This window comes from Artemia sp. Qi Xiang Cuo, chromosome 6 (genome assembly GCF_049724085.1).
Source record: "Artemia sp. Qi Xiang Cuo chromosome 6, ASM4972408v1, whole genome shotgun sequence".
Taxonomy (NCBI): domain Eukaryota; kingdom Metazoa; phylum Arthropoda; class Branchiopoda; order Anostraca; family Artemiidae; genus Artemia; species Artemia sp. Qi Xiang Cuo.
This window is the reverse complement of record NC_142799.1, coordinates 43,931,123-43,957,694: the sequence shown is the minus strand read 5'-3', so window position 1 is coordinate 43,957,694 and position 26,572 is coordinate 43,931,123. Positions and strand designations below refer to the sequence as shown.

The window sequence follows — 26,572 nt, the reverse complement described above, 5'->3', positions numbered from 1 at the left end:
ATCGTTTAAAAAATTAACTTTTTTACAGTTATGGTTAATATTGGCGCAGTTACACATTGAGGATATTCTTCAGTGGAGGGGATTTTCCATCGCCTCAATCTACCGGTCGCTACATGAAAGTTTAGCCTTCTCACAATAGAGCCCCAAAACTGAATTCACCTCAGAAGAAGATTAATTTTAGAGAGTGGATCAGACACACCAATTTTCTTTTTAAGTTGTAATGTCTGAACATTTGAGGTTAAGATAAAAAAAAATGTAAATGTAAAGGATGCGGCAAGAGACGCTTAAGGTCTGAACCGGCGGTGCTGATCTCCGTCTCAAGACTCCACCCCCTCCACCTTCAGCTTTTGCGCAGGTAAGCACGTTAATATGACTTTATATCACACGCCAAAGTTGTTTTTTTAAAGGGGAACTCTTGTCCTCTTACTCTAAATTAAATAAAAAACAAGTTTTTTAACTGAAAGTAAGCAACAACGTTAAAACTTAAAACGAACAGAAATTATTCCGTATATGAAAGGAGCTGTCCCCTCCTCAACGCCTCACTCTTTACGCTAAAGTTTTTCATTAAAAAAAAAGAGTTGTGAGAAAGTCAAACTTGAGCGAAAAGAGCGAGGCGTTGAGGAAGGAACATCCCCTTTCATATTCGAAATTATTTCTGTTCGTTTTAAGTTTTAAAACCGCTACTTACTTTCAGTTAATAAAACTTGTTTTTTTATCTAATTTTTGAACGTTTTTCAATTTATGCAGGCTTTGATTTTGGCTCACCGTACATGAATAATTAAAACAAAATTTGAATATTAATTTTACTTTTATTTGGTTAAATGGCTTTCTCGAAACTTGTTTAATTTTATTTCTGAACGTTTTTATTAGTAATAAATATACGTAACTTACGAATTAACTTACGTAACGAACTTCTATATTCATATATTTTTAATACGTATATTAAAGGATTCGCCCCCTAGTCAATACCTTGCTCTTTAAGCTAAAGTTCGAATTTTGTTCTAATTCTTTAAAAATGACCCCTTAATCACAAATGCCGTTAATTGGAATAAATAGCTCTTATGAAAGTACTAAAAAATCTTTTGCTTAAACAGCGAGAATCAGCATTTGAAATCAGCATTAAAATCTGATTCTTTTGATGTATCTATTGGTATCAAAATTCCGTTTTCTAGAGTTTCGGTTACCATTGAGCCGGATCGCTCCTTACTTACAGTTCGTTACCACGAAGTGTTTGATAAATTCTTCAAAATATGGCAATTTGAGGGGAGCAATCCCCCTCCGTTCTGATATGAAGAACATCTCATGAAAAGTTGAAAGTGATTGTTATTTCTGCATTTTTGAGGATTTGGGTACTATAAAACCTCCCCCCAAACAAACAGAAAAATCTGCAGACTTTTGCAAACTCTATAACCGGTAGTAACACTACGCGATCTATATAATAACCTTTCATTTTTTTATCGACATCAGACGTATTTAGAGTCAAATACAGCACCATGTGGCATTATAACCTCTGGAACTTTGAGTCTACGTAAAACTACCTTTCAGTAGTTTTAAGTCGATTGACTAAGTCAGAGTTTTCGCCTGATAGCCTTTTGGCCTTAGTTGGGACACGATTTGTGTCTTGCGGCAAAAAATCACGAAGATTTGATCATTTTTCTCAGGTAAAATCTAAAGTGACAGGCCATAAATATAAACTAAAAAAAAATCGCATGCTTACCAATTATCTACGTACCGATCTCCTGATTTTCTACCTTCGGCCAGAAGCGCAATGCGTTGCTGGGGAAAAAATCCGGCGCTTTCCATGAGTTTTAAGGTATATATGTTCCTATGACTGTCCGAAATCTGATTTATATCGGCATCCACCGGCGAACGACCGAATTCCTCTTTCTCTGCTTGGATTCAATCAGATTTGCGATTCAACTTTTTCAGTCTAATGCAAGCTTTGATGGTAAAAGTTAAGGTTACGTTGAGCCGGGTTAGGTTAGGTTAAATTAGGTTACAAATCTCAGAAATGGGTGAAAAACCTGACCCAACCTAACCTATCCTGTCACCATCAAAGCTTGCATAAAACTAAAAAAGTTGACTGGCATAGCTTACTAAATCCAAGGAGAAAAAAAAGGTATATCGGACATTCACCAATTCCGGACATTCAGGGTAACATATACATTTATAAAGCTTGTTAATAATTTTTAACCGACAGATTTTCTCTGATTTTTTGCTCGATACCAATTTGCCTAGTCAGGTCACCAATTTTCATTGGTAGCACAAAGTGCCAGAAATTTGTACTTTCCTTTGGCATAATCTTTTTTTAAACATTAAAAGGGAAATTCTAATTTCAGCTCTCCCTCAAATGTCAGTGACCGTTGGATCGATACAGTCACCCCAGGAAAAAAAAATATATCCTTTACCAAGTTTCTCGGGAAAAGTAAAAATTACCTTTTTCTTGAATACAAAAAATTAATACCTTGGGGATAAGGTTCTTTGACATAAGATTTTCATCAAGGTTGCTCCCAAATAAGGGCCTGTTACCCTCCATTTTGTTTAAAAAGCAGATTTTGTCAAGCTGATAAACTCTGTTTGGTAATCTTAAACTCCATGAATTTCGCATGTCCGGAGTCACCGTAATTACCAAAATCTACATATTGCTATCAGAATTCCCTTTTTCAGAGTTTCAGTTGCTACTGGTGCGGGCCGATCTTTAATTATAGTTCATTAACAACAACTATTTGATGTCAAAAATAAATATAAATTGGATAAAAACAAAGTCTTTTCAAATAAAAGTAGAGAGTAACATTAAGCTTAAAAGGAATAGAAAGTGTCCTGCATATGAAAAGGACTGTTGCACCCCTTCAACCTCTCAATCTTAATGCTAAAGTTTGCCTTTTTCTCCGATACTTCAAGGACAGAGGCTCTAATACAAGAACAATGTGATATAAAGTTGTTTTTTACAAAGCCTCAAGAGTGGAAGGGCTTAGGCTATATACTCAGATCTGTTCTAAACAATGACATTTCATGTTCGAGTCTCTTGAAACGTAGTTGGTAAGAAAAAAGGGCAGGCTATCACCAGCTGGCTGTGTTTTTGCACCAGAATATGCTTTAACTTCAATTTAAATTAAACTTTAGCGTGAACACTGAAAGGGTTTACATGGGTGACAACCTCCCTGCTGAAATCATACAAGATAGCTACTATTCAATTTATTTTAAGATCTATCATTACTTTCACTAAAGAACTTTTTAATTTAATAGTTTATTGAAGTTTTTTCCGATAATGAACAAGGCTATTTCCCTCTTTGGATTCTTATCCTACTAACAAAATGCATTGACTCTTTATTCTTAGATTGTTCTTTCCTTTCTCTTTTCGCCTTTTTTTCCCTCTCTCATCGTTTTTTTTTCAAATCTTGACAATCGCTTTCTAATATAGTGTGTTTGTTTCTATATTGTGCAAAAAATTTCGGAAAAACGATATTTGTGTAAGACATTTGAAAACACGCGCCAAAGTTAATGCATTGTGGCCTTCATCATAATTTTCTTTGTAAAAAATACCAATCAGAAAAACCCTTTTTTTGTCTTTCTTTCGATCAGCATTATAAGTTACTAAATTCCGGGAAAATTAAATTCTATCAACATGGAAAATTTATAGCGTACACTAAGAACACTAAGCTGTTTTTTCTGAGAAAGATAGATATAGATATGCGCATCTTTGTTTTGTTTATTTCAGGGGGGAAGGCATTAACGAATATCAGGTAGCAGATAAATTATTGTTCTAGATTAGTAGCAAAAGACTCATTTAGCTGGTAATTAAGGTAGCAAAGCTCACTTTAGACGGCAAAAGAGATCACATCACATCAAAGGGTGTGAACTTGCAGCTATTTTGTGCCTCTAAAAAGGAATTTTGCCCGAATAGGGACAAAACGATACCGAGAATTGTAAGATAGCCAATATGTTTAGAATGCATTGAAAGCTATTTTTAAATATCTGATAACACTCTAACAGAAATTTAGCGTATTTGTCTCTTTATATATGTGTTGGTAATATCAAGTGAACGACAAATTTCAACAGAGAGTTAATATGCCCGTTCTTTTACACTAAGATCTTACATCTAAGATCGCACGTCTTTCTGCAAAGATTTCCATTCTTTTAACTCCTCTTAGTTCTAAGTTCTTACAGCTCATTGATGTTAGCAAAAAGTATGAAGGACGCCATCTTTCTGTCATGTAGAACAATGATGAGAGAACTTTGATGATGTACTCATCAGTGTTCTTAGACCGCTGATCAGAGCCGAATGATGAAAGGCTTTGCAAAAGAACACTATAAGATGCAAGGTCTTAGTGCCAAGATTTCACTTTTAAGCGTTCTTTGTCAAAAGATGTAAGGTCTTAGCACAAATATGAGTAAAAGAACGGCCCTAATTTATTTTACCCTTCATTTGTTTATGCGCAGTATTACATGGTTGCCGATCATCTGCAGGGAGAGGGAGGAAGAGAGTTACCTGTGGGAGAAATAAGGGTCATTCAAGCTTCAATAAGTGTGGTTTTTCATCGAAACTTTCCAACTGCTCAAAAATCCCAACTTACAAGGGGATCACCTACCCCTGCCCTCACTAGATTTGCAGAAACATATTTCGAGTAAATATATGCCAAGCAAGGGTGCATCCATGATTTTTATTCGGGAGGGGGTAGGTATTTTTTCGGGGGATGGGGGTTCCAAAAAAAAATTACAAAACGCACTAAAAATTTGTTTATATGCAATTTTGTTATTTTGTACGAGTCGGAAAAAATTACGCAGCGGGAATTCAAACCCGGTAACACTCCCTCTTCCCTTGATACGACCTTGATATCAAGTGAATGAAAATTTACCTCTTATATTTTGGAAATGTTTTTAACGCATGATTACATTCAAATGTGTATTTGCATAAAGGATGAATAATACCCCTAGAACAATATATTTTCAAAGAGACCTTGTCCTCTGAAATATAAGAAAGTTGTGACCTTCAAATTCATTCTAAGAATTTCAGAGACAATATATTTCCCGTAAAATTTTTAGGGATGTACTTTTCAAAAGCTTTGTATCGAACGAATGACTGTAGAAAATAGAGAGGAAGTTAGTCAAATGGTAAAATTTTTGAATCCTACAAGACTATTCTTTGTAGTAGCAAAAAGATTGGGTATCAATAAACTAACGTTTTCAGCTTTTCTGTGACTCAGGACTATTTTTATGGCTAAAAATGAGTCAAAATTTCCCGAGACCTAAAAATGACTTCAAAAGGCCAACTTCTTTCATCTAATTTAGTTATTTCCAAGATAATACTCTAAACCCGTTTTTCGTTTCAATCTTAAGCACATACTTGCACAGTCTATAATTCACTTATTGGTAGTACATGAAGAACACATAGAATATAAATATCAAAAGATATTTTCAAATTAAAGTAAAGAGCGACGTCAAAGCTTAAATTAACAAAAAATATCCTAAATGTAAAGAGAATATCACCTATCTTCTCTAAACATTCAACTCCTTACGCTGAAGCTTAACTTGCATTTATTCTAAAGAATATTAGAATACTTCAAGCAGCAGGGTCTCTAGATTGTTGGTAATTTGCATTACTTTATTTATAGATTGACTTTCAAAACATTGGAATTGAGAATTTTATTGCTTCAAGCAAATGCAAACAAATTCCGTTGTCAATATACTGTAATGGGGAAAAAATGTCTTGAAAGGCAAAAAGGTAAGCTAAATATTTGTAATTAGCAACCAGCTAAATTCATAAAGTCTTATAAGGTTAAGCATAGTGTAAAGGACGGGGTTTTAGAAGGTGCAACACCTCTGATCTTTGGATAATTTCTCTTTGTTTTGCACGTCAACGTCAAACTTTGCCGTCGCGTAAAATTTTGTTGGTTTTTCATTTGTTTAAGAAAGTAAACTACAGAATGTAAAGCAAAAAGAGCAAAAAAGCACAGGATATTCGAGTTAAAGCCTTGAAAAAAACACGAATGTTGACAGACTTTTTAACAACTAAGAAAAGTGATTGCTTCAAACTTTGTTGCCCGGTCGAAATGATGATTCTCAGGTAAAAGAAAAAACGATATGTCAGACATTTGTTTTTGAAGGCAACAAAATGAAATTTGTTTTAAAAATTACCTACATATACATTTATTTAAACACACAACAGTGACAATAAAGCAGAACATGCATTAGTTTTTTTAATCAAATGGTGGGTTAATATTCGTCTATAATCAAGGCTGTACCCAGGATGGGGGTTAGTATAGCTTCAGCACCCTATAATATCAAAAGACCGCCTCCCTATTGACCCCAATTTTAAAAACAAAATCTTCTTGAAAAATTGGTTTGAAAAACTTTGGATGATCAAGTATTTGGATGAAATATTCAAATTTTGCAATGGCTCAATATGGTAAGGGTATTGCCAAGAAAACACCCCTTCCTTTTATAAACGAAAATCCCTCTGATAGGTCAACCTTATATTAAGCATTAAGTTTCGCAGCTGAGTAGTTCTACCAGTTGTTATTTGAATTTAGCTTATCATTGACCCTGATGCTAGTGGAGTGAGCGAGGAACTGAAAACGCTTCACTTGAAAGTGTTCGCCTGTGAAGGGACTGGTAACGCAGCTGGAGAAAGCAAGAAGCTGCAAGACTTTATGACAAGCTTTCAAAACGAGTGTAGTGAGTTAGTCAAAGAGTAAAACCGCCAAATTGTGGGTGACACTATTTAAGCAAATCCTTCTGATTTTGAACTTTATCAGAGCTAAGAAACGTAATTTGATTTACTGAGATGATGCCTTTGTTCCAGGCGGCTGGCCGTATAATTTATACAAAGTCAGCTCAGTTCTATTTACAACAAATGGATAATCTGACTACTTTCAGTGGAAACGAGCAGGCCTGCTGTTTTCAGCAATGTGTAGTAAATACAGAGGATTTTCATGTGAGAACTCGCCAGAAGTGGACGTAGATGAATCTGAGATTGTAGAACAAGATTGATAATCAACATGTCTTAAGCAATAATAACTTTCTACCTTTTTACTTACAAATATTCACAATTAAATAGAAATATATTGTATTTCAATAATACCTATGCCTAAATGTCAAACCTTAAAGATTAATGTAAACGTTAAATCAAATTTCAAATTTTTAACTGCAAAAATTTGAACAAAATTTAAGTTTTATTGTTAAATAAAAAAAGTTTTTCATGTGAAAATAAGGAGCGACATCGAAACTTAAAAACGAACAGAAATTATTCCATATATGAAAGGGGCTGTCCCCTTGTAACGCCCCGCTCTTAACGGTAAAGATTGCCTCTTTGTCACAACTCTTGTTTTTAAAGTAATAACAAACTTTCGCGTAAAGAGAAGGGTGTTGAGGAGGGGACAGCCCCTTTCATATGCGGAATAATTTCTATTCGTTTTAAGCTTTAATGTCTCTCCTTTCTTTCAGTTAGAAAAGATTTTGGCTCACCGTACATGAATAATTAAAACAAAGTTTGCATATTAATTTTACTTTTTTGGGGGGCTAAATGGCTTTCTCAAAATTTTGATCTGACGTAACTTATGAATTAACTTATGTAACCAACTTCTATATTCGTATATATTTATTACATTTAATAGGGGGTTTACCCCCCCCCCCTAGTCAATACCTCGTTCTTTACGCTAAAGTTCAAATTTTGTTCCAATAATTTAAGAATGACCCCTTAATCACAAAGGCCATTAATTAGAATAAACAGCTCTGATGAAATTACAAAAAGAAACTTTAGCGTTAAGAGCGAGGTAATGACTAGGGGGCAAACCGAATCGTATACATAATAATTTCTGTTTGTTTTAAGTTTTGATATTGCTCCTTACTTTCAGTTCAAAAAATTGTTTTTTAAATTTCATTTCTGATAGTTTTTTTAAATAATGCTGGGAAATCCGGTGCCCCTTTCATAGCAATGTCTCTTCCCCCATGAAAACTTCCTCTTTTTCGAAAATCAGGCAACTTTTCTCTAGCTCGTAGCTTTTCATACGTAAATTTAAGTTTAATGAATCATTTGTAATCAACATATAAAGGTAATTCTTTCGATGTATCTATTGATATCAAAATTCCATTTTTAGAGTTTCGGTTACCATTGAGCCACGTCGCTCCATACTTACAGTTCGTTACCACAAACTGTTTGACTACTAATGTCAATTATTCTCAATAACCGTTAGATATAGGACAAACGTTATTAGGACTAAAAAGATGTATTTTTTGTGGTCATTAAATATTGCTTGAAAAGTTTCTTTTTATGGTCAAAAAATGAAAGACAGCCGCCATTTCTAAGATTAAATTAAAAAAAACAAGTTTTTTAAACTGAAAGTAAGGAGCGACATTAAAACTTAAAACAAACAGAAATTATTCCGTATATGAAAGGGACTGTCCCCTCCTCAACGCCTCGCTATTTAAGCTAAAGTTTTTTATTGTTTTAAAAAAAAAATTTTTTTGAAATATTAAAAATTTATACTAAAGATAGATGCGTTTATGCGTGGACAGTCCCTTTAATAAAATTCATAAATTATTTTAGTTTTAATTTTTAATGTCGCTCCTTACTTTCAGTTTAAAATACTTGTCTTTTTTATTTAATTTCTGATCGTTTTTTAGTTAATGCAGCTTTTATTTTGGCTCACCGTCATTGAATAAGTAAACAAAATTTGCATAAAAATTTTACTCTCCTTTTGCTAAATGGCTCTCTCTAAATTTGGTTCTGACGTAATTTACATATTAACTTACGTAACGAGATTCTATATTCGTATATTTTTCTTCTGGCAAAAAATGCGTTGCAGATATAGTTGCAGATTTTTGCAGAAATGAGCTTGAAACCTATGTAATAGGGTTTTCTGATACGCTGAATCTGATGGTGGGATTTTCATTAAAATTCTTTTACTTGTAGGGGATGTTTCCTCCCTCTTTAAAAAATCAGGTAAATTTTCTCAGGCTCGTAGCCTTTGATGAGTAATACTAAACTTAATAAAATTTATATATTTAGAATCAGCATTATAAGCCCATTCATACATTTATTGACATCAAAATTCCGTTTTTAAAAGTTTCGATTACTATTGAGCCGTATCGCCTGTTTTTTTTTTTTTTTTTTTTTTTTTTTTTTTTTTTATTACGTATATGAGGGGGTTCTCCCCTTAGTCAATACCACGCTCTTTACGTTAAAAATTTAAAAAAATTTAATTCATAAACACCCTGAATCAAACCGGCCTTTTAATTATAATAGACGGCTCTTTTGAAAGTAATAAAAAAACTGTAGCGTAAAGACCGAGGTACTGACTTCGGGGAGAACCCCTTTGTAAACATAATAATCTCTGTTCATTATAAGTTCTAATGTTGCTTCTTACTTTCAGTTGAAAAAACTTCCTTTTTTTAAATTTAATTTCTGATCGTTTTTTAAATAATGCTTGGAAATCCGGCACAACCTTCATAGAAATGTCCCTTAACCCAAAGAAACAGCCTCCACGGAAAGTTTCTCCCGAGTAACGCCCTTCTCCAGCCCCCCCCCCCCCCCAACAGAAAAAAATCCGTCATGAAAATGTCTGTATACTTCCCAATAACCAATACAATATGTAAGCAATGGGCGATGTTCATATCTTGCAGCCCTTCTCCTGGGAACTGTGGGGGATTAAGTCATCCTAAAAGACATATTTATTAGATTTTCGACTATGCTGAACATAATGGCTATCTCAGAATTTTAATTGGGTGACTTTGAGAAAAAAATGAGCGTGGGAGGGGGCCTAGTAGCCCTCCATTTTTTGGAAGGCACGCATCGTGATCTTTCTTCGAGCAAAAAATGCAAATTTCCACCTTTTTGCAGATAGGAGTGTAAAACTTCTTTATTAGGGTTACGTGACAATCTGAAATGGATAGCGCAGTTCTCTCTAAAATTAATCAGAAATGCAAAATTCCACATTTTTTTAGACAAAAGTTAGGAGCTTTTTTAATAATGTTTGTAGATAAGCTGAACATGACGGTGTGAATTCCATTAAAGATAACTTAATAAGATTGCAATCTAAAAAAAATTTTATTATTTAGAAAAAATTGAGTTGTGAGAAAGTCAAACTTTAGCGTAAAGACCGAGGCGTTGAGGAGGGGACAGCCCCTTTCATATACGGAATAATTTCTGTTCGTTTTAAGTTTTAACGTCGTGTTTACTTTCAGTTAAAACAAAACTTGTTTTTTTTATTTCATTTGTGAATGTTTTTTAATTAATGCAGGTTCTGATTTTGGCTCACCGTGCATGAATAATTAAAACGAAATTTGCATATTAATTTTATTTTTATTTGGTTAAATGGCTTTCTCGAAACTCGTTGAATTTTATTTACGAACGTTTTTATTAGTAATAAATATACGTAACTTACGAATTAACTTACGTAACAAACTTCTATATTCATATATTTTTAATACGTATATTATGATAATATAAGATGTTTATTTCAAAAAAATCGTTATCACAAGCATAAAAAGGACAAAATTCGTACTTTGGCGTCGACAACAAATATTTGGTTACTCTAATAATTCAAATAATAACAACGAAATAGGGAAAACGACAACTAACGTCATTTAAAGTCGGTAAATGAAACTGTAAAAAATCAATTAAAAATTTAAAAAAAACAAAAATTGGTCAAACTAAACTTAGACCGAGACATAAATGCATTAAAACCTGGTCAAACTAAACTTAGAACAAAACATTAATGCATTTAAATTAAAATGGATACTAAGAAAGTGTCAGCAATTAACTAATGCAAATAAATAAAAGACTTAAAAACAATAAACCCGGGTCAGCACAGGGGGGGGCAAGAAAAAGAGTGCAAGAACCTGGGCAGTACCATCAGCTAATTAACAAAAAAGAGGGAAAAAAAAGAAACTACTGAGGCATTTTATTCATTTTTTCTGTAATGAAGGGGATAAAAGTTCTTTCGTCTCTGGAAGTAACGCAGCAAATGGGGGACAAAGCAGGGATGGGCTCAGAAACAGCTCGAGGTGGTTGGATTCTGGATGTTAAGTAATGGGTCGAGGAAAGACTTGCCGTCCAAGGGTTTGTTATAGTATTTTTTGCAAAACGGAGTAACGACGAACCCATCCTTTTCTCCGAGTTTTTCAGAGTAGCTTTTTTTTAGGCGCAGAGAGTACGGCACTTTGCCTTCTTTGACAATTATTCGAGTTCAAGTTCAAGTTCAAGTTCCATTTATTTCCATAAATAACAATAACAAAAACAATATCCCAAAGGGCTCAATGGCCCGTTATTTGGGAAACGACACAGAATAAATGACTAATATTAAAACTTGGCATAAGCAATACTAAACAGTGTTTAACTTAAAAATCTATAAGGAAAAGAAGTCAACTCACCGACAGTCCACACGAAACAGCGACCCTCCTATCACCCGACAATAAAAAAATAAATCAAAAATGAAAAATTCTCTACATCATCGAGGATCCAACGCCAACAAAAAAACAATACAACAACTATAAACTAATTAATATTTAGCTTTAATAAGAAACTTTTCATCTGTCTTTTAAAGGAGCCAAGTGTTTGTGACTGACGAATCTCAGCAGGAACCAAGTTCCAAGCACGTCCCACAGTCACGACTAGACCAAAGTCTGAACGAACCGAGGGAGTAGCCGGAATCATAACATCCTCCCTGTTTCGAACTGAGTAAAAATTTACTTCCCCTACTGGCTTAAGTAGTCCAGAAAAACAAAATGGGAGATCTCCGTGGAAGAATTGATATGCCAACGAAGCTAGAGATATAACATAAATATCTCTAATCTTAAGGAGATTAACAGGAGAGTGTGTAGTTGACTGGAGAACTCTTACCGCTTTCTCATGAAGAATATGAACAGGAGCAAGTACAGAAGAAAATGTAGACATCCACACAGACGAACAGTAACATATATAAGGGAAAATGAGAGAGAAATATAAAAGACGGAGTATAGGAAGAGGAAATAAACGCTTTAATTTACGGATGATTCCAAGTCCACGGGAAATTTTCACTCTTATTACTTGAACGTGCCCTTTTTTGAATTGATTCGATTTTTTCCGATTCTTCGCGAGAGATACCAGGGTGCCAAACTGGACAAGCATATTCTAGATGCGGGCCCTTTTTTAAATTTTTTTGAAAGGGCAAGGCCCTTTTTTGAATTGATTCGATTTTTTCCGATTCTTCGCGAGAGATACCAGGGTGCCAAACTGGACAAGCATATTCTAGATGCGGGCGGACAAAAGACGCGTAAATTCTTAAGGAGTGAGAAGGGGGGACGCTGAATTTATTTAGGAGCTTAAGGAGGGCGATAGACACATTAGCTCTATGGATGATGTCTTTAACGTGGATATCCCACTTTAAATTTGAAGAAATTGTGATGCCAAGTAGCTTAAATGAGGACACGAAGATCTCAGAAGGGATAGGATTAAGAAAATAGGGCAAGGATTTGAGGAAACAAATGGGCATTATCATGGACTTAGAGGCGTTTACTGTCATGTCTAAGTCTAAGGCCTCGTCTCCAATTTCATTGAGGATACTCATTGTGTCGCTTATTAAATTTATGAAGCAAGTTTCAACAACCGTCAGGTCATCAACAAATTTCCATCAGTCAGGAAATTCCTTCGTGAGGCTGTTAATCATGACTGAAAAAAGGAGGGGACCCATGAGAGTACATTGGGGTATGTCATTGTGGACAGGGAGAGGATTTGAATAATGGTTTTGGTATTTGACAACTTGCGATCTATTTGTTAAGAAGGAGGCAACTAATTTCACCAATCAGGGATCAATATTTAACTCGTTGACAAGTTTCTCAATTAAAATATTGTGGTTAACAAGGTCGAATGCTTTCTGAAGGTCGATGGAAATTAAATTTAGCCAGGAATTAGGCTTTTCAAGGATTTTCCCGATGTGATCAATAAGAGAAACGAGGTAATGGGAAGTAGAGCTGGATTTTAGGTTCCCAATTTGTTTCAAGACAGTAAGTGGTAGGATTTTTTCCTTCAGCCAATCTGCAAGTAATCCTTCATAAAGTTTCGAGAAAATAGGAGTAAGAGTAATAGGCCGGACGCCTTCAAAACCAGGCTTTCCGTTTTTCTTTTTCGAAGGGGTTATGAAACCCTGTTTCCAAATTGTAGGAATTTGCCCAGACTCGGGAATCTTGTTAAACAGGAAAGACAAAGGCTTAGACAAGAAATCACCGAAGGCACTAATAAGATGAAAGGGGATATCCAAAGGACTATTAGGGGGTTTGCCTCCTAGTCAATACCTTGCTTTTAAGCTAAAGTTCGAATTTTGTTCCAATTCTTTAAAAATGACCCCTTAATCACAAAGGCCGTTAATTAGAATAAATAGCTCTTATGAAAGTACTAAAAAATCTTTGGCTTAAAGAGCAAGGCATTGACTAGAAGGTGAACCCAATCACATAGCTAATATTTTTTTGTTTGTTTTAAGTTTTGATGTTGCTCCTTACTTTCAGTTGAAAAACTTGTTTTCTTAAACTTAATTTCTGATCTTTTTTTTAAAATAATGATGGGAAATCCGGCACCCGCTTCATAGCAATGTCCCTTCCCCCATGAAAACTTCGTTCATGAAAAGATCCTCCCATATAACCCCCGTCCCCCCCCCACCCCCCACTACCAGAAAAAATTCCCCCTGAAAACGTCTGTATACTTCCCAATAACCAATACTATATGTTAACATTGGGTAAAGTTCATAACTTTCAGCCCTCCCCCTGGGGGCTTTAATGGATTAAGTCATCCTAAAAGACATAGTTCTAATATTTTTGACCATGCTGAACAAAATGGCTTTCTTAAAATTTTGCTCTGGTGACTTAGGGAAAAAATGAGCGTGGGAGGGGGCCTAGTTGCCCTCCATTTTTTTTGGTCACTTTAAAACGGCACTAGAACTTTTAATTTTCGTTCCAATGAGCTCTCCCGCGATGTTCTAGAACCACTGGGTCGATGCGATCACCCCTGGGGAAAAGAAAAAAAAAAAAAAAAAAAACACGCAGCCGTAATATTTATTCTGGCAAAAAATGGAAAATTCCACATTTTTGTAGATAGGAGCTTGAAACCTCTACAGTAGGGTTCTCTGATACGCTGAATATGATGGTCTGATTTTCATTAAGGTTCTATAGCTTTTAGAGGGTCATTCCCCCTTTTTTCAAAAATCAGCCAAATTTTCTCAGGCACGTAACTTTTAATAGGTAAGATTAAACTTGATGAAACTTATATATTTGAAATGAGAATTAAAATCTGATTCTTTTGATGTATCTATTGGTATCAAAATTCCGTTTTTTAGTGTTTCGGTTACCATAGAGCCGGGTCGCTCTTTACTTACAGTTCGTTATCACGAACTGTTTGATGGCGACAGTAGCACACTATGCACGAATGTTGAATTTAATATATTGAAACTGGGTGCTAGTACTATGGATATGAGAATTTTCCCCTATTATGGAATGACCCTTATTTCTAGGTTGAGGGATATTTTTACCTAAAATGAATGGACTATTAGTAGAAACAAAAACTAATCAGAACAAATAAATGAAACATGAAACAAACAATGGATTCTTGAGTCAAGCTCTAAATGAACATAAATTACCATAGTAAGGACATCGTTCTCTTAAACCCTTAAAGCTGGAGTATCATTTGTGTTTATGATTAAGAAGCATGTTAGAGGCAAATTAAGTTCGCTTGATATTAAAGTTCTGGTTTGACACCAGGGGTGTCAATAGAAGGGCAAGATAGCCATTTTATCCCCAAAATTTGTGCCCCCCCACCAGGATTTTGAAAAGATCTTTTTTTGTTATTCACATAAGACAATCCATTACTTGGTAATTGCATTACGATAACCCCCTCCCCTGCTCTTTTGACTTAAAAAAAATATTTTCTACCCCCTAAATTTTTGGGAAGAGTCACCATTGATTGTACACCAAATTACCATGAACGGTACTTTAGTCTAGAACGTTCCGTTTCCCCTTTTTTACTTAAAACGGTCCAATAACTCACAGTTTAGGTTATTATGACCTCCATCCCAACGTTCTGTCACTATTGAATTAATAAGAATGCCTTTGGGAAAAAAGCCATTAAATTAACAAGCATCTGTGACTGTTCTTAGTAACAACACAAAATTTTGGATTTATAGATATCGCGATAGAGACTATGGTATAGTTTCCACCAAAATTGTCTTCGTTATTTGGGTTATTTTCTCCTTGCTGTAAAAAAATATAAATTTTATTATTTAAATAAATTTTGATAGGTACATTCCACCTTTTTTACACTTTGTAGTCCAAATCAATATTTAAAGTAATTTCGTCTTTTGTACAAAGAAGATGCAAACATTATTTGATCTGTTTTCTTTTTTTTTTATTTCGATTACTATTGCCAGTGCCGCTCTTCACTTAGCGTTCATCACCATGAATGGTTTGATTGTTGAACTTTATGTGCTTTGCAATCGTTTTCGTGATATTCAAGCACAATAACTAACACATCAAATGACCCGTACTTAAAGATGGAGTCGAGCAGCTAGACATTTAGGTTCATATCACTCAGATACCTGATGTTAAGAAGTCCTTTAATTTTTCTTAAAAAAAAAACCTTCGCAACTTGAGCCATAATCTCGAATATATTTTTAAAATGTTTGATGAATTTATCCGTTTATTTTTTTTTAGTTCTGGTTCTCCTCTTTTTTTCCTGGCCATAGAGCCTTACTGGGGAGAATATGTTGAAGTATTTGTTATTTTTATGTGTAATTTACCGTTGATTTTGGTATTCAGTGATATATTTCTTGTTTCGTCTTTTTTCAATAAATTCAATTCAATTGAAATTATAAAAAAAAACGTTCCTTCAAAATAAATTGTTTGACAAAGGATACACCATATTTCACTCAAACGTATTTATTTTTTAGTTTCAAGTTTAGTTCGGACAACTTTTAATTGGACTTATTTAGTTGTTCATATTGCGACAGTGAGTTTTAAAGGGAAAAATCATTACTGCAGAGCAGCCATCTTTTGAGCTTATACACACCTTTAAGTAATCCACCCTATCCTTCAGGACTTTTGATAGTCGTCTATATGTTTCTTCTATTTCTTCCAAAACTGAAGAACAGTTGGTTTGCAAGTGAATCAGGTTTTTATCAACTAGCCCAACAGAATCTTGAAGACGGTGAGCACACCTTCGAATCTGGTTGTTGATCCGGCTAATCTCTCGCTTCAGAATATCAAGATGTGCAGTCTTGCAGTCCGAGCAAACTTTTTTATCACAATGTGAGCAAAGAGTACAGTAGTTTTTCTCTGTACAAACTGAACACCTCTCCATAATCTAAAAGAAAAACACTAATATTAAATAAAAAAAATCCTAGATCTCGAACGTGTTTATGGTTATAACTTTCTGGTTACAAAAACTTAAAAAATAAGGGGATTTTAAGATCCTCTCTAAGGCAAGATGACGGTTGGCAATGTTTTGGCCTGAATTTTGCCTAGAATCCCAAGACTCGGTACTTTTTGGTAGGATTTTGGCCACCAAACCAATAAAACTCTTCTTCAGACATTTCAGAAGAAATTTGTTTGTTTTTTACGCGGGTTTGAATGCAGCTAGATCTAGCAGGACGTCATGGATCTCCTGTAAATCCCATCCGTTAAGTTAATAGCAATAGGGTTCCAGTCACAGAGGGCACTGTATGCCGGACCCTTTTTTAGACTTGCTACTGCAAAAATTGCCGTCTAATTTTTATAAATGCCATTGATCTTTATTTCGAGTAAAAATATTTTGCATATCTGCAATTTTATTTACGAATATCAAGTTTTCCAAAATTTGTAGCAACGTTTTGGATTAAACATTGCACCAATTAAGCGTGAAGCTTCATTGTCCATTAAGTGAAGCTTCTCTTAGCCATTTTTTAAGTCTTTGACAGCCTTAGATGTCTTGGGCTGTGCAAACGCTAGGAGCCGGTGCTTCCTCCCTGGCTGAGAAGGTTAGGTAATCGATGACCCTAGACCACAGTTGGGCCTACACGAGCAATACAAACCAGTGCCTTCAGCTTGTTTGAAAATACCAGGCAATTGATGAACCTAAGGGATTTAGACGAACCAAGAATCCCTTCTTGTCGCAATCCTTTAGCTTTTGTTGAGTGCAAGGGGTTGCTCTCTTTTGGAAATTTTTTACACGAGGTGGCACGCATTAAGCATGGCAGAACTGTACTAAGTGTTTAGGGGAATGTGCCAAGCATTTTGGAACTGTGTGGCACAGGGGGCGTTGTAAAACGTAGGCTAGGTGGTAGAAAGTGAGCAAGCTTTCGGTTGAGTGTCTCATTGACCATCGTTACTGCCGAATAAATCGAATAATATAGAGGATTCCTTACTTTGAAAGTAAACAATCTGCTACACAAGGTTCTTTATCTACACCGAAGTGCATTTCTAAGAAATTTAAAAGTTTGACGGAGAGAGAGAGAAAAAAAAAAAGACAAAGAAAGAAAGAGGACAAAAGAGAGAGAGAAAAAGTTCTTTTCACAACTAGCTATATAAGTTGAACTACGAGATGAATAATTTGTTAATACTGTATTACAGTAAAAATTTCAGACGAGGAGAGATAAAGCCATGCAGTAATTCAAACTTAAAACTAGGAAAAATTACTATCGATGAAAATAAGGGACGTAAAGCAAAGATAAATTAAAACGAATAATCCCATTAAATGTAAGATAGTAGGTATTACTATTCACGAATCTTAAAATAAAATAAATTATAATGATTAATCCAGTTAAACTAAAAACGAACTGAAACAATTACAAATAAAAGTGGGGCTACTATACCCCTCATCTGAGCCTTCTAAAAGCCAGAGTGTTATTTGCGCTTTACTTAACATAAAATATATTTAGAACTCTTTCTTTCTTATTGTTATTAATTGAAAAAAAAACTTTATCCACAAAAGAACTTTATCCATAATAACTCCATTTTCATGAATTTTATAGATTAGGCTATTCGCTAAGTACTGTAGCCTACTTACTACTCGTATTTGGCAAATTTGGACATCAAATGTTTCAAACTTGGTCATTCAACTTGATTTATGAAGGATCGAGACTCTTTCTAATCAAATATTTATGAGCTTAAATAGAATTCTCGCTATAACACACTAAGATGCATGACTTAAAAAAGCCCTGAGAAAGCAGTCTAAACGACCAAAAAAAAAAAGAAACAAAAACCCTCGGGGGAATAGAAGATAAGTGGAAGAATAGGAGGTGGAGGATAGGATAGGTGGAGAATAGAAGAATAGGATAAGTGGAGGATTAAAGAAGTCGGAGAAGTAAGAGAATGCCACCCTAAGAAAAAGAAAAAAAATCACAGAACTTACAAACCAATTGAGTATCGTAACTATAAATGTGAATGGGGCCAAGCATGAAAAAAGACAGAAAAATTAATTAAATTCATGGTAGAAAAGAATTTATATATTCTGTGTCTTCAAGAAGTGAATACTTTTAAGCTAAGGAATGCTGGAGAAAAAGGTTGTGTACCTAGTGGAATCAGTCTCAACATCAGGTTTTTAGCGAAAAAATACCCAAGGAGTGCCAAATCGAGTTTGAAAATTATGTTTGATGGAATGATAAACAGTTTGAAGGTTGATAGCATCGTGATTGTAAATATCCACTTGTCATCAGGTATAAATAATACCAAAGTACTAACCTTTAATAGTTGCTTTCTAGAAGATTAGAAGATTTCAGTCTCGTGATCGACAGACAGGACGTAAGCAGTAGAAATGATAAGCAAGACGAAAGAAGACTGGGTTCTTAATTAAAAATTCTGATTAAACCTTGGAGGTTCAAGGGCTTGGGAATAGAAAAGTAGACTGCTAAGGAGTGCACCCTAGTCTTCTAAAGCGGTGCTAGCCATATAGATAGGGTATATAGTACTTAGAATCTTTAAAAGAGTGCAGGTTGCATCTCCAACCCTGTAGTGCCATTTTTTGACCACATAGTGATAGAAGTTAAACAGTTCTATCAAATCGCCTTGGCTCAAAAATCATAATCGAAGAATGGATCTGCGACACCCGAGAGATAAGAATTTAAACCACCAGGTTTGCTTCAAGAATATGGAATTTTTAGGTACTAAGAGAAAAAGGGAAGACCCAATTGAATTGAATTGAATTGAATTGAATTTTAGACAGACTTCAGGAAAGACAGGGTTATTTCATTCAGAGACAAGAAGCAGTCGCTATTTTTGATTTTTCAAAGTTATAATAGGCAGCGCAATAGCGCTGCCTAAGTAAAGAGCAATGTGGGCAAAATTATTCTTTTCTCGCCAAGGCACATTGGAGGGCAACCAGCCCCTTAATTCTCCAAGCACATTCAGAACTTTCAGAGAATATTGAAGGGAGGGTTTACTTCCCTCTGAAAGCGGAGGGAAGCAAAATAGGTTTTAAATGTTTTCGCCTTTTTGGATTCAATAAATCCAATATTATTAAGACTTTCAGGAACGAATATCAATGTACATGTTGAACATTCAATCCCCATTTATTTCTTTTGTTCAGTAATCTTGGGTGTGATGGTGAATTTTTCGATATTATGAGAAATAGAAACGCACAGTTCAAAATAAGGATTGTTTTTGTAAAGTGCATATTGAGTTCTGGTCTTTGAAAGATTAAATAAAAAAAAACAAGTTTTTTTAACTGAAAGTAAGGAGCGACATTATACTTAAAACGAACAAAAAATATTCCGTGTATGAAAGGGGCTGTCCCCTCGTTAAAACCTCGCTCTTTACGCTAAAGTTTTTTATTGCTTTAGAAAAGATAGTTGTGTGACAGATTCAAACTTTAGCGTAAGGAGCGAGGTATTGAGGAGGGGACAGCCCCTTTCATTTCTGTTCGTTTTAAGTTTTAATGTCGCTCCTTACTTTCAGTTAAAAAAACTTGTTTTTTTTATTTAATTTCTGAACGTTTTTGAATTAATGCAGCTTTGAATTTGGCTCACCGAACATGATTAATTAAAACGAAATTTGCATATTAATTTTACTTTTTGGCTAAATGGCTGTCTCGAAATTTTGTTCTGACGTATCTTAAGAATTTACTTACGTGACGAACTTCTATATTCGTCTGTTTAATTGCATATATTGGGGAGCTTACCTCCTTGTCGATACCTTGGTGTTTATGCTAAAGTTCAAATTTTGTTTGAATCACAAATCCCTGAATAAGAATGGCCGGTTAATTAGAATAGATAGCTCTTCTGAAAGTAAAAAAAAAAAATTTAGAGTAAAGAGCGAGGTATTGACTAGAGGGCGAACCGCCTCATTTACGTCATCATTTGTGTTCGTTTAAGCTTTGTTAATGCTCCTTACTTTCAGTTGAAAAAAACTATTTTTTTTTTTATTTAATTTCTGATCGTTTTTTAAATAATGCTGGAAGATCCGGCGCCCCCTTCATAGAAATGTCCCATCTCCCAAGGAAACATCCTCCATGGAAGGATCCTCCCCTGCAACCTCCTTCTCTGACACCCACCCCCATCAGAAAAAAATCCTTCCTGAAACGTCTTTATACTGCCTATTAACCAATACTATAGGCTATGTAAACAATTGGCAAAGTCCATAACTTCCAGCCCTTCGCCCGGGAACTGTTGGGGATTAAGTCATCCTCAAAGACATAATTATTAAGTTCTTGAGAATGCTGAACAAAACGTCTAACTAAAGATTTTAATTGCGTGACTTTGGGAAAAAAATGAGCGTTAGAGGGGGCCAAGCTGCCTTCCAATTTTTTTAGTCCCTTTAAAAAAGCAATAAAACTTTTTAATTTCCGTTCAAATGAGCCCTCTTACGATATTCTAGGACTACTGGATCGATACGATCACCCCTGGGAAAATAAAAAAACAAACAAACAAACAAAGAAAACAAACAAACAAATAAACACGCATCCGTGATCTTTCTTCTGACAAAAAATACAAAATTCAACATTTTTGCAGATAGGAGCTTGAAACTTCCGCAGTAGGATTCTCTCATAAGCTGAATCTGATGGTGTGATTTTCATTAAAGTTCTATGACTGTTTGGGGGTGTTTCCCCTTTTTTCGAAAATAAAGCAAATTTTCTCAGGCGCGTAACTATTGATGGGTAGAACTAAACTTAATGAAACTTATATATTTGAAATCAGCATAAAAATCTGATTCTATTGATGTATCTATGGGTATCAAAATTCCGGTTTTTAGAGTTTCGGTTACTATTGAGCCGGGTCGCTCCTTAGCACAGTTTATAGACAGTAAGCTTATCGCAGATCATTTCTGGTCTTCGGTCTCGGTGCGAACAAAAAGCTCCTCCCACTTATTTCTGCCTTAGCGGATTAGTCTGTTATCGTCAATCACTGAGAAATGGTTACCAAGTGCATTATTCATAATTGCGAAAGCAGAAAAAAACTTGTCTAACTTGTCTAGCAGAGAACTTGTCTAACTTGTCGCTTATGTTTATATCTGCCAAAACGTTCTCCGGAGCACTCGCACCCCGGTCCGGGTTTTTATAATGGATGAGATAGAGAATGATCATACTGCTAATTATATAAACTGTGCTCCTTACTTACAGTTCGTTACCAAGAACTGTTTGACATTTGGGGGTCACCCCTAATCCTCTTAATTTCTACTCTTTTTATAGAGATAATATAAGATTTATTCTTCATTAAATACAAATACAATATTACCTGTTATTATTCCCCCAAAGGCTCATTGGCCTGTAAAGAAGGGGGAAGACAAATGAGTTGCTTACTCAGAGATGAAAAGCAAAAGAAAATTTTAAATTATCACTTACTCACATACGAAGAAAAGAAAAGATAGATAAAATGAAAACTATAGAAAAGATAGAATAAATAAACTAAACAAATTAATTAGATTAAATAGACTTAAAAAAAGGAAAAAAAAAATTAACAATAAAAAAAAAAATAAAAACATAATTAAAAATAACTTCTATGAAGCCAAAGAATTAAAAATTTTTTTTTTAAACAAACCAAATGAGTGGCACCCTCGAGCTGATTCAGGCAACTTTTTCCAATCCATATGACACACCATTTTTTTTTTCTTTTATTTTTATAATAAAGCCCACCTCCTCTCCTCTCAGTGACGACAAATTTTAAATTCAAAGTACATCTAATTTTAACTTTAGACGTCACATACTATTTTTTTTTATTAAATAGTAGCCATATAAGTCACCATATACTGCCAAAAACCTTCCAAAAAAAGACAAAAATTTGCCATTCCCGTGGAAAAGGGCGTCCTCTCCCAACAGGATGCCCTTCATACGGTGGTTATTTCTTACCACACCTCTAAATTCTTCCGGATGGTGACCCTACGTGTCTCCTTTAAAAACAAATAATAATAATAAAGAACTTCAAAATAAACTAATTAAATTAATAATAATAAAACAAAATAAACCAAATTATCTATCAGTATAACTTTCTTTTACAAAAAAATACACCAACATATTTACAAGTTACAAAAACATCAAAGAAAGTTATAATGATACCGCTCTTCAATTTTATCATTTAATTTTTCCCTTTTAACTATAGTTCAGCTACTATTTAACTCCAAAAACAAAACAAAAACAAAATCACAAAAACTGGCTACGCTGTTTTACCCATTTCTACTTACACTGAAACACACACTCACAAAATATCTCCTCACACATAACCTACATCTTTCCAATAAACTCTTCAACCAACAACTCCATACGCTTAATATCCACTCGTTCTTCCCACCTTTCAGTTTCACTTAAACGCGTTATCATTCTCGTACAATCATAACCGAACCTTCTTAACTCAATCCCTTTTGTCTTCTTCCTTCTTTTCCATACATATTCACATAGTTTCATCACAATCAACACCACAGCTCGCTCTCTCCTCTCATTTCCAGGAATTTCTATATCCCGTTTAACCAACATTATCTTATTTTGCTCCGTATTCTAAATTACTCCACAATCTATTAAGGCACTAAAACCCTTATCTACAATTCCTTCATTACATCTACAACTGAAAAATTCGTGCTTCTAGCCATTTATCACTATTTCGTCGCAAAGCTTGCACTTTGGACTTTCATCTTGGGTAAAACGACTTACTCGATCTTGAAGCGGCAGTATCTCATGAATAAACAGAAACATAAATTCCTTTATAGACTGACTATACGGTGCACTATGCATTTTTTCAAACAATAGCTTAAAATTCACAAATGGTTGTTTTGTTTTCACATGAAAAACCCCTTCTTCTTCTTCTGTTTTCTTTAAATATCCATCCACTATCTTTTTCCTTTCGGTATTTTTAGTCTGATCACTCACCAAGCCTAGATTTTTCATTTCTAAAACACACCATAATACTTCGTGGAGTTTCTCTGGCACATCCTTGATAATTTTTTGTTTTGCTAGTTCATCCTCCTTAGTATTTATCACTGGTAAGGCCCATCCTCTTATTATTTCACAGGCAATCGATTTACTATAGATTATCTCACGGTCGTATTTTATTCTTAAATACTTGCACAACTTCCGAAAATTTGTAACACCAAGACCCCCCTCTTCTCAGAGCATATACAACATTTTTATACTTAGCTTTTCCAGCTTTTCCCTCCAAACGATACCCTAAATACTCCTTTCTACCTTTTCAGCACACTTTTCTTTAAGATTAAAAGCCGGTGCCAGCTAAAATAGCAATGGGAGAGCATACGTGTTTACATACACTACTCTCTCAAATATTGACCCAAAATATTTTCTCTGAAGGCCAACCAGCAACCCCTCAAACTTTCGCACATGCTCTTCCCGTACATTTTCTACATTCACCAATCTTACGAAAACTGCACCAACTGCTTTCACTAACTGAGACTCCTCGACTCAAACACTATCATCTAACCTTGAATGCTCACCTACGTTTAGTAACTGTCTCTTTTTTTTGTATATTTTTTACCAAGAAATGCTCCTCATACCACATTAATCCTCTCACCACTTTCATCAAATTAGCCATACTTCCAGGAAGGAAGGCCCCATTGTCTACAAAAGCCAGTGATTTGAAGAAGATATTCGTCTTAATGGCAATCCCTTGTATCCGCCGTTCAACATACTTAAAAAGTGGATCTATATACAGTTTGAATAAATAAGGGGCACTCGGATCCCCTTGTCGCACTGCCTTTTCAAGCTTCAGCCTTCCACTAGTGTAACCATTTATATTCACAACCTCCATCGGGTTCTTATATAAATTTTCATACCACTTCACAAACCGTTGATCAAATCCAAAATTTTCCTTCACCAGTGTCCACAATATCGATCTTATAACCGAGTCATACACTTTGACAACATCCATACTAAGTAGGAAAGCCATTACGGAAAACGCATTACTTTTTGCCGTTTCGTCGTCTCTGCGTACCAACAAGTCATGCAGCACGTTGAGAATATGCTGGGCGTTCTTTCCTCGAATACCACCAAACCATTATCCTCTCAGGATTCCAGGCATCACCTTCTCCATTCTCTTAGTTAAAAATTTGGATGTTATTCTGTAGCCACTGTTTGAAACCGATATAGGCCTCTAGTTTTGAAGGTCCATTGTATTCCCTCCTTTAAAAAGGAGAGATATCATGCTCACATCATCCTCTGGATATGCTTGTTCAACATAGCTTCTCACCATCAAAGTAAACAGATCCCTGATTTCCGAAAAAAATTCTTTACAAAATTCGTATCCCAGTCCATCCACCCCAGGTGACTTGCCATTTTTCATTCCTATTATTATTTTTTCAGTTTCCAGTCGGGTTACCTCCTGCAGTATCAGCTCATTCTCTTCGGTCTTTACCTCCCTAACTGGTTCAGAATCTGCCAAGGAATCCATTCTGATATCTTGTTCTTGATCTGGCAATGCGTAACTTTGCTTATAAAAATCTTCCGCTATTGTTTGTATCTTCTCTTCATTTTCCACAATTTCTCCCTGCTTATTTCTTAATCCCCTAATTCTATTATTTTCTCTTTTCTTTTGCCTTAATTTTCATTGCTAGATTTACTTGCTCTGCATTCTCTTCTTCAGCCAATCTATTTTTCAGTTTCCAAATCTCAAATTCTTTTTCTTCAATCTTTCGTAATTCATCTTTGACCTCTTTAAACTCGTACCACACCTCCGTCCCCTCGTCAATCTCTTCCTTCAGTTGGTTTAATACTCTATAAAGATGTCTTTTATGTGCGTTACTTTCCCTTCTTGATTCTTTTTCCCAGGTTTGTACATATACTTTTACTTTATGCTTTAGGACTTTCCAAAATTACACTGGCTCTATTCCATCTATAAAATTATGCATCCAAGTTCAAATACTGGCTCTCAGCTACTCTTTCAGTGGTGAAGGATTCAGTTTCTAATTGTTCTTCATAATTTTTTCTCGGTTTCTGTTGGTTCCCATGTCCATCACCAGAGCAGTGTGGTCAGAGAAAGACACGAGTTCGTTCTGTACACTAATCACTTCTGTTAACAGATTATGCTTCACATAAATCTGGCCTATTCTGCTTGATCCTCGGTTATCCATTCGGGTGAATCCAGATCCTTTCCCAAAATCAACCCACACATCTTTCAAATTCCAAGCACTTATGACCGCCGTTAAACCTTCACTGCATCTTCTTCTTGCTACTTTTCTATTCCTTCCTAAAGTATCCGCTTTGGACATTATACAATTAAAATCCCCCAACATTATCAAATTTTCTTCACAAAGGAACCTTGGCAATTTTTCACGAATGACACTATTCCGTTGTGCGAAGTTACCCGTTCCTGACGGTAGGTGGACGTTTACTATCACCAATGACCAACAATGCAAACTACAAATGCTTCCATCATCTTCAAAACGCATGCTTCCTTGATCACACTGTGCACTTTCTTTTAAAAGGAAACCAACGTCTGGCTCGAGCCCTCCATAAACATACTGGTAACCTGTCGGGGCTTTAAACTTTTTCGAGTCAACTTCTTGTAGACACGCTACATCTATATTCTGTTTTGTCACAAATTCTGAAATGAAAGTCTGTCTTTTTGCTTGTTTTGCTCCATTCACGTTTAATGTAGCTATCCGCATTTAATTACTTAAAAAAAGAAAAAAAACTTTTCTTCCTTTTCACCTATATCCTCTTTTTATCCCCGTTTCCTGTTATCTTCTCGATACACTAACTTTCCGTTTTTCTCTCCTTTGATTGCTTACTCCCCGTGCTACCAAGGGATGCCTGACTAAGGGTTTTCTTGGGTGACGGTACATTTTGGTTTGTTGCTCCTTCTTTTACTTGGTCTTGTTGGGTTTTGGTTGGTGATCTCAAACTCCTCTTTTCGTTTTCTGCTACTTGTTTACTTACTCCTGCTTCTGAATTGCCATGTTTATCTGCTTCTTTGGTTGCTGGCCCACTTTCTGCCACTTCTTTTGTTGGGTCCGGGTTTTTTTAGCTCCACCTCCTTTCTTAGCATTTATCTTTGCACTTTCCAGTACCATGTTTACCGCAGCTGATGGTGAGAGTGCGCTAATGCCTCTAACTCCTTCATTTTCTTGCGGTGGCTTTGGTGTTGCTATAGGTTGTGGTCCCCATGTCGACCCTAAACTTCCCAGGTTTGGACTCAGGACACTCTGC

At 35.2% G+C, this 26,572-nt stretch overlaps 1 protein-coding gene across 1 annotated transcript in view; it reads right to left on the bottom strand.

Moving 5' to 3' along the window:
* The window catches only part of LOC148951260 (uncharacterized), a 191,279-nt gene that overhangs the window by 116,328 nt on the left and 48,379 nt on the right, over positions 1 to 26,572 (bottom strand). Inside the window, exon 4 of the mRNA XM_089091043.1 lies at positions 16,028 to 16,321. Within this exon, the coding sequence (XP_088947169.1) occupies positions 16,028 to 16,321 (294 nt within the window). The remainder of the gene's footprint in view (positions 1 to 16,027; positions 16,322 to 26,572) is intronic.